At 41.5% G+C, this 14,389-nt stretch overlaps 2 protein-coding genes across 6 annotated transcripts in view; one reads left to right on the top strand and one right to left on the bottom strand.

Annotated features, from left to right (window-relative positions):
• Positions 1-710: 710 nt before the first annotated feature.
• On the bottom strand, positions 711-8,924 carry MTRFR (mitochondrial translation release factor in rescue). The gene is made up of 3 exons (XM_044990209.1): positions 8,759-8,924; positions 4,280-4,597; positions 711-3,034 (listed from the first exon to the last, which is right to left on the bottom strand). Exons 1-3 carry the CDS (start codon positions 8,849-8,851, stop codon positions 2,822-2,824), a joined length of 624 nt encoding a protein of 207 aa, XP_044846144.1. The 5' UTR covers positions 8,852-8,924; the 3' UTR covers positions 711-2,821.
• The window catches only part of MPHOSPH9 (M-phase phosphoprotein 9), a 46,600-nt gene continuing 39,397 nt past the window's right edge, over positions 7,187-14,389 (top strand). For 4 of the 5 annotated variants that reach the window (XM_044990205.1, XM_044990207.1, XM_044990203.1 and 1 more), the window contains exon 1: positions 9,157-9,336. The gene's annotated coding sequence lies outside the window, so the exon portion shown is untranslated. Of the gene's footprint in view, positions 7,272-9,156; positions 9,337-14,389 lie in introns of those variants that run through there. The other variant, XM_044990204.1, reaches the window with a different exon arrangement.

Below are 14,389 nucleotides of genomic sequence, written 5' to 3'. Positions count from 1 at the left end.
AAAGATAGTTTTAATCGCACTGTTAAATGATAGAATATCAATTTAAATTTAAAAATATTTGATGTTTTTCTACAATTTCAAATATATTGATTTCAATTACAACAGACTACAAAGTGTACAGTGCTCACTTTATATTTTTGAATTGCACTGTAAAAAACAAAAGAATAGTATTTTCAATTCACCTTCTACAAGTACTGTAATGCAATCTTTATCATGAAAGTGCAACTTACAAATGTAGATTTTTTTTTACATACTTGCATTCAAACAAAACAATGTAAAACTTTAGAGCCTACAAGTCCACTCAGTCCTACTTCTTGTTCAGCCAATTACTAAGACAGATGAGTTTGTTTACATTTATGGGAGATAATACTGCCCGCTTCTTATTACAGTGTCATCTGAAAGTGAGAACAGGCATTCGCAAGGCACTGTTGTAGCCAGTGTTGCAACGTATTTACATGCCAGATATGCTAAACATTTGTATGCCCCTTTATACTTTGGCCACCATTCCAGAGGACGTGTTTCCATGCTGATGATGAGTTCTGCTCAATAATGATCCAAAGCAATGCAGATTGATGCACCTTCATTTTCATCATCTGAGTCAGATGGCACCAACAAAAATTGTTTTTGTTTTTTTGGTGGTTCGGGTTCTGTAGTTTCTGCGTCGGAGTATTGCTCTTTTAAAACTTCTGACAGCATGTTCCACACCTCTTCCCTCTCAGATTCTGGAAGGCACTTCAGATTCTTAAACCTTGGGTCGAGTGCTGTAGCTATCTTTAAAAAATTGTTACTTTCTTTGCATTTTGTCAAATCCATAGTGAAAGTGTTCTTAAAATCTAACATGTGCTGGGTTGTCATCGGAGACTGCCATAACATGAAATAAATGGCAGAATGCGGATAAAACCACGGAGCAGGAGACATACAATTTCCACCCAAGGAATTCAGTCACAACCCTGCAAGGCTCAAGTAGTGTTTCTAACTTTTGCAGTTTTTCAAAATCATTATCTGGCGGCACTGATAGATTGTGCTTTCGAAGAGCTAATGTGGCTGTGACAGCAGCTTTATTTCTAAGCATGAACTGAACCTTACCCAATGTGGGGTTCCATCTGGTTGAAATATCTTGTACAAGAGGTTCTTGTTTCTGTCCATTTGCAGCTTGTTGTATTTTTAGTTCTGTACTGTTAACTGGATTGTGTTTGAAATGGTCCACAAGTTTTCTACATTTTGCCAGCACATTTTCTAAACCATCATCGAGTGCTATTGTAATGGATCGCTGCAGATTATGAGTGATGCATGCCACATGTTCAAAAGGCAAATGACTGGCTGTTGCAATTATATTATGTGCTCTGTCAGTACTAACTGTTGTTACCTTTTCTTGAATAGTCCATTCTTTTGCAACATCCAAGAAACACTCTGCACATGTTTCAGCATAACGTCTCTCTTCAATATGTGTTACCGTTAAAGCAAACGATTGCAGTGTCCATGCGGCATCAATTAGGTGTGCTGTGACTCCAGACAGCTGTGATTGCTCAAGGATGTCCAGTGATCACCAGTCAAAGCAACAGCTAGTGCATTTTTCAGAAGCTCCAACTTTGTCTTCTCATGATATAGAGGCCAAGTATTTGTAATGCAATGGGCTCTTGGGAGGGCACGGTATATCACTGATTGGAAGATGCAATTTGAATAATACCTCTTAACCCTCTGTCGTTTACAATGTTGAGTGGGCTGCAGTCCATAGCTATCCACTTTGCAATAGCATCGGTTAAACTGTTGTACTTTCTTTGATCCGTGGGCGTGTAGCAATCCTGAAACTCTGTAAGCCTACTCTGTAGTAGCTGGCAGGATTCATTTGCTGTCAATGGGTTATCTGTAGCACAAGAACCGGAGGCAAAAGCACGTTTAGCGCATATGTGGTACTGCAGATGTGAAGTACTTCGATTGTACTGGAACTCAGCCTTCCAATAGCTACAGATAACTGTCTTTTTATCCAGAGAACCATCCAGAAGTTTCTTAAAAATAAACTTCCCATTCAAAAGACCTAAACTTTTGCTGCTTTGCTCCATTAACTTTTTCTGATATTTACTCACTCCAGATCATGAGAACACAGTAGAACTGTGCCAATGGCCACCAAGTAATGTAGTACAGGAAGCAAAGAGGGTCAAAACAAAGCTGTGCGATTAACTCATTAAAAAAACACGTTACTTGTTTTGCATTAACTGCAATTAATTGACAACCCTACTAGAAATGAGAGGTTTTTTTTTAATAGTTCATCCAATCTGTCTACTCTAATTTATAAAGGGGATTCTGATTTAAATGGAAAAGTTGCTTGAGTATGGACTATAGGACTAGGCCGACTATGTTTGAGGAGAAGTCCTCATCTTTGTGACTAAAGCATTAGAGTTTGTGCCTAAATCCTCTCACAGTGAGAGGAGAATATTCTTAGCTGATTGAGTTTCTTATTCCCCCCCCCCCCTCCATTAACTATATTGGATAGAGTTTTCCTGTAACATCCATTTAATTAAGGTCTTATGGATCCTGTTTTCTTATCACACCTGTCCTAAACTTGGCACAAATGAACTGCTTATATTGAATCTGAGTATACTGGGATGTCCACAGTAGAAGATGAAATATATGACTGCTATTAATGTTGGGCTAAATACTTTAGCCTTGCACTAACAGCAGGTCACTACACTCAACATTTTAATAGTGTTTATTATGAAGTCTTATAACAGTATTAAGCCAGAAAACTTCTAACACATGTTTCAAGGGTAGTGACAAACTCTCTTCTTTTCCTGACTAGCCAAATCAATATTTTCTCACACATTTATTTGGCATCTGATTCTTGCATTTCTTTAATATGCCTTTTCTTTTCTAGAGTCTCCTTTGCTCTTTTTTTCTTTTCTTGCTTTTTCTTCTCAGCTGCTCTTTTCTCTTTAAAAATGTCACTATTTTCACCTTTGTAAAAGAGGTCAACTTTTTGCTGCAGGATTCCTCTGGCTCTCTGTCGGTTCAGCTCCACTGATCTAGTTTGATGACACTGAAGGAAAAAAAAATATTGTAAATTAATTCTGTTCATTCTACATATACACATTTTTTCCTTTTACTAAACATGTTGTACTACTGTTGAGTCTCATCCTGTAAAATCCTTATTAATATAAATTAATCCTAAGATTTAAAAAACTGTTTATATGAGTAAGGAGTGGAATACTTGGCCTGTAATTTGATTTTATTTATGTACTGACTGAAGAGAAAAAAAGCAACTCTGATAAGAGATATTTAATTTCAGACGAGTAAGCGAAATTGCACAAGGAAATAAGCAGCCAAACTTGTGTCATGACAGTTTCTAAAAGGAAAAGTGTTCTCTTTATGTGGTAACATTCAAGAGATGATTAGAACAATTATGAAGTGTATTAATTAAATTAGTGGCTCAAAAAAATCCACTTTAAATGAGCCAGCCTCTCCCTTTCTGCTATAGCAGTAAAGAGCAAACCATTTTTGGCAGCCACCAGATGAAGTGATGTTAGTGTTTTGAGGTAGCATTTATTGTTTAAGGGTTCTTGTAGTTTGCCTACTGATTTTTGTCTTAATCCTCTCACTGGTAGACTTAGATTGCTCCTTCCTTCCTTTGAAGTTACTTCTGAATTTAAATTATACTGAGTAAAAGGGAGACATTAAGTTATAGCTAGTGAGCAAAAATTTGTCTCATAAGGATAAATGGCCAACCCCTAGTTAATTATTCTTGCTCATTAATAATTTGAGGAGCAATAGGTATGCTCAGTTTGTACCAAGCTTGTTGGATCTGTAGTCTCATCTAGCATTTGTAACAGGGAAGGGAGAGCCAGGAGTCCTGATTTTTTGTTCCCTGCTCTAGGACCCTGGGAAAAATCACTTAAGCTCTGTCCCTCCATTTCACCATCAGTAAAATAGAGAAATTTCCTTACAGCATAGCATGTTGGAAAGTTTAGAAAGTACTTTGGAGTTCTTTAGATGATAGGAGCTAAATTTCAGGATCCCTTTAACTGGGTGTAACATTTGAATGTGAATTTGGTGCTGCCTACTTTTCCTATGAATGGTATCATGAAAGGATTGCCTAAAAAAAAAAATCTGAGACAAAGTAACACAAATGCTATCATTTAGCTCTTTAAATTCTAATTATATTATATTCCTGGGGGAATTCTGCACCAAAAATTAAAAATTCTGCACACAGTATTTTAAAATTCTGCATATTTTGTCAAAACAACAATATAATTAATTATTTAATGGAACCAAATAAATGAATTACCTTGACTACGATCCCAGATGGAATATGCTTCAGGACCACACAGTTGCTTGTCTTATTAGTTGCTTGACCTCCTGGGCCATCACCTCTTACAAACTGTTCTTCTAAGTCTGTTTCACTTAGTGCAAGAAGATCACAAGAATTCTTCTTTCCTGCTACCGGGAATAAAGGTACAGCCAGTCGGGGGGATAAAAACTTTTGCTGCCTCCAAAGCCATGGCCTCCAAGACAATGTATTTATTTTGGTTAGTAAGATTGTGGAATGAAACAAACTTGAAGCATTCATAAAGAAATGGAAACAAAACCTCCTCTTGACTGGAACCTGAAATAGAAAATATCTTGTTTTAACATGATCTAGTTTAGTGCCATATGACCCAATGTATTTTCAAAGATGTTATAAACTAGCTATGCAACATTGTTACAGGTATGTCAATTCTGGAATGCTAAATATTTCAAATGAATGCAAGGAAGTTGCAAGAAAAATTTTTAAAGTAGCCAAAGTTGTTTTTTCTGTAAGGCATCTGTAAAATAGCCACTAAATTAAAACAGAGTGACTAAATTTCAAAATTGAGGTGTTAAGTAGTACCTGAAAACACTAACACCAAGAAGCCTCACACTTCAAATGTCCAAATTTGAACTTTAGGATGCAATTAGTTCTGGTGAAATGAACTAATTGCTCACATCATTCCTTTTAGTTTACTTTGTCTTGAAAACTTGATTTAAACAATGGTTCAAAACAGCATTCAAACAGGGAAGCAGTTTTAGTTTATACACTCTGGGTGAAATCCTGGCCCCAAGAAATTAATGATCTGAATATTATCCCCTATACCATAAAAGAAGGGGGTAAAGACCTAATGGAAAGAGAAGGCTATGCATCTGGCTACATAAAAACATTATTTGGAAGTCCTTACTCAGGCAAAACTCCCACTGAGTCCTGATATCCTTAAGTCCAGATTCATTCTTGCATTAGCTTAATAGTTCCTATAGTTTTGAGACCATCCCTGGTTCCCATTCTAATTTTTTAAATAAATGGAAGTAACATTTTTACTTGCTGGCACTTCATGCTGCACTGACTTTACTGTATTTATCAGTATACCAGCTTGATCAACTTGATTTCAAATTAAGAATCTGTTGTGCTCTGCTGTTTGCCAAAATTGCTCCCGTCATCAAACCTTTGTGATTTCATTAGTGATTTTCATGCCCACTCCTCATCTGTTTCCATTTTCCCCCTTCACAACTGTTTGTTTCCACATCAAAATGGACACTGACAATTTAAGACAGCAGGTGAAGGAGCAAATGGGCTCTGAAGACAGAATGCTTGACCCCTAGAGGTGATCCCTCCTGGTCAGGGTTTTGATCCTTAAAGGCCTGAAAGTGCAGGGAAGCTTGCACTGCAACCACAAATGACTTCAGATTTCTAGTGCTATCAAACAGAACTGTTCCTTGGGCTCTAAGTTAAGATAATAAATATCTTTGTTTTGCTTTAAATATTTACTTATTTGGCTCAAAAGAATGACTACTTGAATATGTGAACTGTATGTCCTGAATGCAGTTGATGAAAAATGTTAACATTCAACTAGCAATAAATCTACACTGGTATGAGAAAGGGGGAAAAATGGAAATAGTTTTGAGTGGTTTTAATGAGCAAGTCAAAGTGGCCACTTGGTGGCACTAAAAACTAAAAGATGAGAATGCAATGTTTTATTGCAGAAACCATAAAGCAACTCTTAACTCTTCAAAGCATAGCAGCAAGGAGTTATGGTAACAATTTTCCCTTTCCTCCAGCTCAGTTACTATTGTCAGTAACTGGTTGCTTAGACAACCTTAGTTGAAACAAAGGATAACTGTCTGAACTACTCATCACAAATGAATAGAGAAGATTTGGGGAATGCTTAATGCTTGCAGACTTATGTGAATTTGCTACTGTTCCTTGATGCTATAGCTATAAAAAAAATGACTAAAACAAATATGTACAGAGCAAGACTGACCTACCAGGATTTAACTTTACACAAAACAAGATCTTTACCTAACAGCTGTGGGATTATTTTTTTTTATAGTGTGTGCAGGAGAGAAAGGAAATCTTAGTGAACCTTAGTCTTAATCAGAATGGGTGGTACCTTGCTATCATTAATGTAGCTTTATGAGGGGAAATATCTTAGTCTATAAAAATCATCCCAGGGTTTTTTAATACAGTCCTAGAAATGTCAAGTCTATCAGAATTCCTTAGATCAGGAGGTTTGTGCAGTTTGAAAGCACTGCAATGATTATACCCTATTTATAGCATCCAACAGCACACTGGGGATTTTAATTATTGAAGTCTCCACACACTCTTAAAACACAGAAATATCACTCTATTTTGATGAAAGGCTTCTAAATAGTCAAATGTCTTGGTGTCTCTTGGTTAAATATATCCTGGAACTCAATCTGACAAAACTTTATAATTTTAACAAAATGCCCTTAACAGTCAGGCTAGGAAGAAGGTCAGTACTTTAATATGCTGAATATTTTCCTGCTAGCCTTCCTAACTGGAGCAGTCGGCACATATTCCCAAATGCAAGAGTGTCACCTATTAGAAAGAGTAGTGGACAACTTGGGTATTAGGACACTTGTGTCCTATTCCTTCTTCTACCCTGACCCACCGTATGACCTTAAACAAGTCCCTTACCTATAGCTTACTTCACCTATCTCTCATGCAATACCTGCCTTACTGAGGTGCTGCACGAGTAGCATTATTTAATGAATCAGCATTATCATACTGATTTGCAGGTCACCTTATACATAAAAAATATAAATACTTCCTATGTGATTTAGTCATTAGTGAAAACACATCCTCTCCTTCTGCTTCATCCTGCAGTGAAGTCACAATATCAGTTGTCAAGGCAATAACTGTGGTAGTAGGAACACTGCATCATGATTTTACCGCAAGATCAGCTAGGCAGAGGTCTGCAAGGGACCATGATCTGATTTAAAACATAGATTGGAAAGTATTCATCATGGTAAGCAATTATGGCATATACATGAGATGGGGTTTTTCCCCTTCTAGTATAAGATCTTTCGAACAGGCACCTTATCTTCATATCTGTCTGTAAAGCAACTAGCACTCTGTTGGCATTGTGTGTGTATGTCTGTTGGGGCAACTACGAACTAGTCCAAAACATCAGTGTTTATTTTGAAATGCAAATAACCACTTGCAATAACTTGTATCTATTTCTTAAGAAGAGTACCATCCACTTAAGGTCATTGACTAGGATTAATAGTTAAGTAAGTAAGACCTGCACAAACTGTTTCAGTGATTCTCACTCTGTGGTTTATGCAAGGCTGCTTTCATTTCCTCACACACTAGCAGCACCCTAACAAGCACCTGTCCCACCTATTAGCAGCATAAAGGATTCTAGGATAGAGTTGAGGTTGTGAGCATAAGCGTGGAGAAGTAGAGGGGAAAAAAAAATAGTAGCATGTGAGGTCAAGGGAATAAAAAGTTTTACCACCTGCTCTGTTTGGTTTGCAACTTGGGGTTCCAGTGTATGGGGAGTGAGACGGGTCCTCTCTCTCAGCCAGTGGTGATACCAAATAGGGCCTTAACAGCTAGGGGACAAAGCAGGAGACTCAATGTTGCAGATGCATTGTCCTGCTGGCCCATCAGGCACATCTTTGGGGGGATCCATCAAGACCTCAAGTGAAGTTCTACAACCCAGTTCTAAGTCCATGAAAAACAATTTTGAAAGAGAGTCTGTGCAGCGGTGGCTAGAACAGGGGAAGGGGGCCTGGGAGCCAAGACTCCTAGATTCTCTCCCCAGCTCTGGGAGCTGGGTGGGGGCAAGATAGGTGTGCAAGGAATAGGAGCTGGGATTCCTGGGTTCACTCCCGAGCTCTGGGAGGGAAACGGGGGGGCTAGAGCCGGGGGGGGGCAGGGATAGGAGCCAGGACTCCTGGGTTCACTCTTAAGCTCTGGAAGGGAAAGGGGGGGTTAGAGCCGGAGGGGGGGAGCGGGGATAGGAGCCGGGACTCCTGGGTTCACTCCCGAGCTCTGGGAGGGAAAGGGGGGACAGGGATAGGAGCCGGGACTCCTGGGTTCACTCCCGAGCTCTGGGAGGGAAAGGGGGGACAGGGATAGGAGCCGGGACTCCTGGGTTCACTGCCGAGCTCTGGGAGGGAAAGGGGGGGGGGGTCAGAGCCGGGATAGGAGCCGGGACTCCTGGGTTCACTGCCGAGCTCTGGGAGGGAAAGGGGGGGCAGGGATAGGAGCCGGGACTCCTGGGTTCACTCCCGAGCTCTGGGAGGGAAAGGGGGGGCAGGGATAGGAGCCGGGACTCCTGGGTTCGCTCTCGGAGGGAAAGGGGGGGCTAGCGGGGGGGCAGGGATAGGAGCCGGGTTCTCGCCCTAGCTGGGCCCCTGCCTGTAGCCTGATAAGCCCCGGCGAAGAGCTGGAGTCGGAAGTCCCGCTAAAGGGGGAGCGGCGCCAGGCGGGGCCCTTCTTACTTACGGGCGACTGAGGGTCAGCACAGGCCCTGCAACATCCCCATCGGCCGTTCTGCGCATGCACCCCAAGACAGTACCCAGACATATATTTGCGCATGCGTAATACTCTTTACTGAGCTGTATGAGCTCTCTGCGCATGTACAATCCGCAAAAATCCCTCACAGTCCGTCACTGAGCATGCGTAACCAAGCCAGCCTCCCGCACACTATACCGGAGCGCAAAAGCCAATCACTGGGCAGGAGGCGGTGTTACGGCCACTTCTTCCCTTCAGCCAATCGTGACCCGGGTACTCGTGCGGCGCGCAGCCGCACCTGCCAATCGGAACGCGGGGATATGGCTCGCCTGTACTTCCCGCACCTCAGCCAATAAGGTCGCACGATTGCGTCTGGCGCGCGACCAGAACAGCCAATCATCGCGAGGGGGCCCGGTCTCTCGTGCCCTCTGCCCCCCCAACGTTCGAATCGCAGCCGCCAATCGTGAGGAAGGAGATCGCGGCTGGTGCTTGTTTACCGCCTAACGGTCGCTGGAGGGGAACAGTGCTGAAACCGGGACACCCCTCCCTCCGGACAGGCAGAGATGCAGGTAAGGGCTGAGCGGGCCCCTGGAGTAGAAGACACCCAGTGAGGCGGGTCTTGACATGCCGCAGCTTCCAGCCCCCCCTGCCCCCTTAGGCGAGACGTCCTCATTTATAGCTTCGACCCCGCCCCAATAGCGAGTGGCGGTTTTTCTGACCAATGCTGGGGCGGCAGCTCTGTCAACGGTCTAGAACGCGGTGGGGAAACGTCGAATGAGAGGAGAGGGGCGGAGCCTGAACTGAGAAATTGGAACGGGGGAGGGGGCGGAGAGCTCTTAGGGGAGAGGAAACTGACGACAAGGAGGCGAGGTTAGAGGGGGAGAGGAGAGCGAGTGACTGAGGCGGTAGCTGGGAGGACTGAGGGAGAGATGGGAGAAGAGGCTGGAGGGACTGGGAGGAACCAGTGGGAGGTGAGGAGCGTGGGGGGTGCCCCGGGGGAGGATAGGGGCCTGAGGTAGGATGGGGGCCTGAAGTGGGAGGGGAGGAAAGTACTTGAGGGCAAAGGCACCAGATGCTGCTCAGATGGGGGGAAATTCCCCCCTGTAAATGTGTTGATGGAGCAGCTCACCAGCATACACGGTTAGTTCGTGTTTTTTTGAGTTGGTCCTAGAGTGTGTTCTGGGATGTGCCTTGGCCTGTAAGAATAGAACCCAGGAAGTGTTTCCTGTCATTGTTCTATTTAATTAAAAATTGTAAAAAGAGTGAAGGTTACGTGTCACGCTCTTAAGCACTGGTATAGTTGAAGTGGTTTAGTTCTCCCAAATGAAGTTTATTGATCAAATGTATTTCCTGTTATGGCCCAGTTATTTTAAGAGTGATTAAAAAAAAATCCAACACTTAATGTCTGAAATGTAGTTGCTGCACACTGAAAGCTCAGAGCAATTTAGATGCAATTCTATGTGCACTTCTCCATATTTTTACTCACAGGTATTCAACTTGTATTAAAAAACTTGCATCAGTTCATCTGAGGGAAAACACATAAGGTTTAGTTTTGCAGACTAGTCTAATTTAGTGTCTTTCTACACTGAATGGAAAATCAGTGTTTGGGACTGTAAAGGCTGATCTGTACTACAAGAACATCCAAAATGAGGGACCCCATGACAGCAGTGTTATTTCCTGATCCTGTTACAATAATGTTAAAATTTGTAATGTGGACAGGACTAGGGTTGGCAAGCTGGTCAATTGATTGCTCAAATAATGTCAATTGACTGGCCAACAGGCCACCTGTTATTTGACCAGCATCAAATATTGTCCAGCAAGAATGCCCAGAACTGGGCAGCAGCCTACTTTTTTGATTGCATCCTAGTGCTGTCAATTAGCAAGCCTACTTAAATGGCTTGTCATTCACTTTTCTACCTTCTAATGCCATCTGTTGAGGAAAAAGGTAACTGATTGAAAGCTGAGCCTCTTGAATGGGTATAATCTTCAGAATAAACATTCTATGTACTGTATGTATGTATATCATTGTATACTAGACCAGAGGTAGGCAACCCATGGCATGTGTGCCGAAGGTGGCACGCAAGCTGATTTTCAGTGGCACTCACGCTTCCCGGGTCCTGGCCAGTGGTCCAGGGGACTCTGCATTTTAATTTAATTTTAAATGAAGCTTCTTAAACGTTTTAAAAACCTTATTTACTTTACATACAACAATAGTTTAGTTATATATTATAGACATATAGAAAGAGACCTTCTAAAAACATTAAAATGTATTACTGGCACACGAAACCTTAAATCGGAATGAATAAATGAAGACTCGGCACATCACTTCTGAAAGGTTGCCGACCTCTGTACTAGACCATGAATGTACATGGCAGCTTACAAAGCACATTAAACAAATTAAAAGACATGCTCCATGTCCAGAAGTGTTTACTGTCTAAACTGACTAGACAAACATACAAACTCAGAAGTGAGAGGAGGGTTCAGTCATTAAACCTTCTCCCCTAACACAAAGAAAATAGATGCACAGCTCTTAAGCTGCTTGACGAGTTGGCCTAGCATAAGTGCATTTAAAAATGACTTTTTTCTTTTATAGTTGCTATATGTTTGTTTTTGTTTCTGTTTAATTTCATGTTTCTTTTCTTTTGTAACTGTTAAGTCTTGAGTAACTTAATATTTAAATGCTAACCTAATATTGCTATAAAATATAATTATGCTATCATTTTTTTTCAGAACTTCACTTAATTGTGTTTTGCATTTTTCTGAGTTTAAATAACTCAGTTAAGTAATTTATTTTTTTTACTTATATTTATCTATATAAGATCTATTGGACACCATAAAATCATAGTCTTTTTTGTTACTGTTGTTAATGTTCTGATAAAGTAGTGCTTCACATTATTTGGCTATTTTTGACATTATTTGACTAGTCAATTGACCAGTTATTTTTGGAATGATCAAATGCCCAACCTTAGACAGGACCTTTACGTCACAGTTACGTCCTATCGACACTACACCTTTTAATCATGTTGTAACTAGGTTACGTGGCTTGATTATTTTTGTAGTACAGAAAGGGTACAAGGCCTTATCTATACAGAGCAGAACTGTGCTTGACAGGTTTTTTGTAGCTAGTATAGTACTAGTATGACTTCAGTACATATTATGGACAGAGTTCTTTTCAGAATTACCATACCAACAGAAACCACACACTGTATTTCACCTCTCCACTTCCAGCAAGTCCATGGCATGGTTTCTGAACACTTGTTACATAGTTTGTTTGTAGATGCAAATCATGTAACAACTGTGTTGAAAATTATTCCAGATGCTGTTATATAACCAAGTGTGGACCAGGCCTGATCTGATATTCTTGAGGCAGTGCTTGAGTCTGAGTGCAGTGAAGGCAGTTTATTCAGTCCTTGAGGGAGAAAAGGACCTCATATTGTTCTTTAATGATTTATTTTGCTGACTTGTAGAGCAGTGCTAATGGATTCCTGAGGAAGCAACTTCTGGCTTTCCTGGGCTGGAACAACAGTTGACACAATCCAGGGACTTTTAGTGTGGGGCTTGATGCAAATTTACCAGACACCCATTAGTTTAAATACTAAACTTACCAGACAGAGCCTATATGAGAGACTGGGTTCAGGAGAGCCACCAGCAAATACCAGGAGCAGTTTGCTGCTAAGGAACATAATCCATGAATTCAGGCTGATGGAAAGTGGTGAGTGCTGGAATTCTTGCCAAGAAGCTGTCCCTGAACTTTGGTTGGGACCTCTATTTTTTGTATCCGCTTTTAGGTGTCTGATAAGTTTGAAGCCTTTCCACATCCCTTCTGGCTGCTAGAAGGGAGAAAGAGCTTTCTTTTTCTAAGCACCTCATAGACTCATAGACTTTAAGGTCAGAAGGGACCATTATGATCATCTAGTCTGACCTCCTGCACAATGCAGGCCACAGAATCTCACCCATCCACTTCTATAACAAACCCCTAGCCTATGTCTGAGTTATTGAAGTCCCCAAATTGCAGTTTGAAGTCCTCAAGCTGCAGAGAATCCTCCAGCAAGTGACCTGTGCCACACACTGCAGAGGAAGGCGAAAAACCTCCAGGGCCTCTGCCAATCTGCCCCGGAGGAAAATTCCTTCCCGACCCCAAATATGGCGATCAGTTAAACCCTGAGCATGTGGGCAAGACTCGACTTACCTCCCGTCCTCATGGCGCTCTGACTGTTAGGGAGGTGTGCGTCTTTAGTATTCTACCTTTTCCCCAGCTTCTATTTGTTTAGGTCCTCCTCTCATGGAGATAGCTGCAGTGCCTGCCTGTTTTCTCAGACATGACTTTTCTCAGTTTCACTGCTGCCTACAGAGTTATTAAATACCAGCAATGAAACAGCCAGAGTCTAGTTAATTTTCATCAGCTGCTGCTTGGAAAAGCAACTTTGAGATGAGTAGGAGTACTAGAACTAGCTATCTCTAGAATCAGTAAGACAGCATCATACTGGTTCATGTTAATATCTTCAAAACTCTATAGGCTTTTAAAAAAATGAAAGCTTAAGTTCTGCACAAATCAATGTTATAGTCCCTCCAATGCATTAGAAAAGCTCTATAGAGAGAGGAAGGAATGGTCTTGTGATGAAGGTATTGGACTGAGATACAGGTTAGTTGGATCTTATTCCAGATCTGTCACAGAATTCTTGTGTAACTTCAGGCAAGTCATTTACTCCCTGTGTGCCTCACTTCCCCATCTGTAAATGGGGTCAATAATATCCCAGTGATGTAGGAAAATATTGTGAGGATAAATTCATTAATATGTAGTAGGTGCTCAGATAAGGACCAGAGAGGACTGATTTTTTTTTAAATATTTTTAATAGTGGGGAAAGTGTGCAAACTAGACAGGGGCAGCTCTAGGCATTTTGCCGCCCCAAGCACAGCAGGCAGGCTGCCTTCGGTGGCTTGCCTGCGGAAGGTCCTCCGAAGCCGCGGGACCAGCAGACCCTCCGCAGGCAAGCCGTCGAAGGCAGCTGGCCTGCCGCCCTCGCGGCACCGGCAGAGCGCCCCCCGCGGCTTGCCGCCCCAAGCACGCGCTTGGCATGCTGGGGCCTGGAGCCGCCCCTGAAACTAGAACTATCTTTTATTTTCCCTCTGCCTCCTTCACCCCACAAAAAATTGCTTACTTATTTGGACACCAGAAATCCAAAGTACAAACGTTATTGTTGCAGTGTCAGACACAATCTGATTTTATTGTCATACAATGTTTTAAATTATTATTCTTTTAATTAGCTGTAATGTTTAACTACAGTTGAATTCATGTTTGGATACATTTTGTTCTTAGCTGGAGAGAAATATTGTTGAAAAAAAGTTGGATACTTTTTGAGTGAATCACTGTACAATATTCACAGAGTAGATTTGATTTAAATCAATTTGATATAAATCACTAGTCAGGAAGACTCAATGTAATCATGGATTTCTACATAAAAGTGCATGCTTGTTGGTTGTTACTAACCTGAAGATCCTGCATATTCAGACATGTTCCTTTTGTCATCTTCAACGCAGCTTCCTCCTGAGAAGGAACACTTCTCATGATGTTGTTTCATTGAGGCAACCAGGCTTTGCATTTCTTTATTGTACTGTTTGCAT

The sequence above is a fragment of the Mauremys mutica genome, chromosome 16 (genome assembly GCF_020497125.1).
Source record: "Mauremys mutica isolate MM-2020 ecotype Southern chromosome 16, ASM2049712v1, whole genome shotgun sequence".
Lineage (NCBI taxonomy): Eukaryota > Metazoa > Chordata > Testudines > Geoemydidae > Mauremys > Mauremys mutica.
This window is presented reverse-complemented; position numbering and strand designations above follow the sequence as displayed.

What these genes read in the sequence shown, in the direction of transcription:
- MTRFR (XM_044990209.1), bottom strand. Translation starts at nt 8,851, where the DNA reads ATGCGCAAATATATGTCTGGGTACTGTCTTGGGGTGCATGCGCAGAAC. An exon ending in GTGCTGACCCTCAGTCGCCC is followed by an intron (nt 4,598 to 8,758) that starts GTAAGTAAGAAG and finishes TTTCTATTTCAG; the next exon opens with GTTCCAGTCAAGAGGAGGTT. An exon ending in CATCTGGGATCGTAGTCAAG is followed by an intron (nt 3,035 to 4,279) that starts GTAATTCATTTA and finishes TTTTTCCTTCAG; the next exon opens with TGTCATCAAACTAGATCAGT.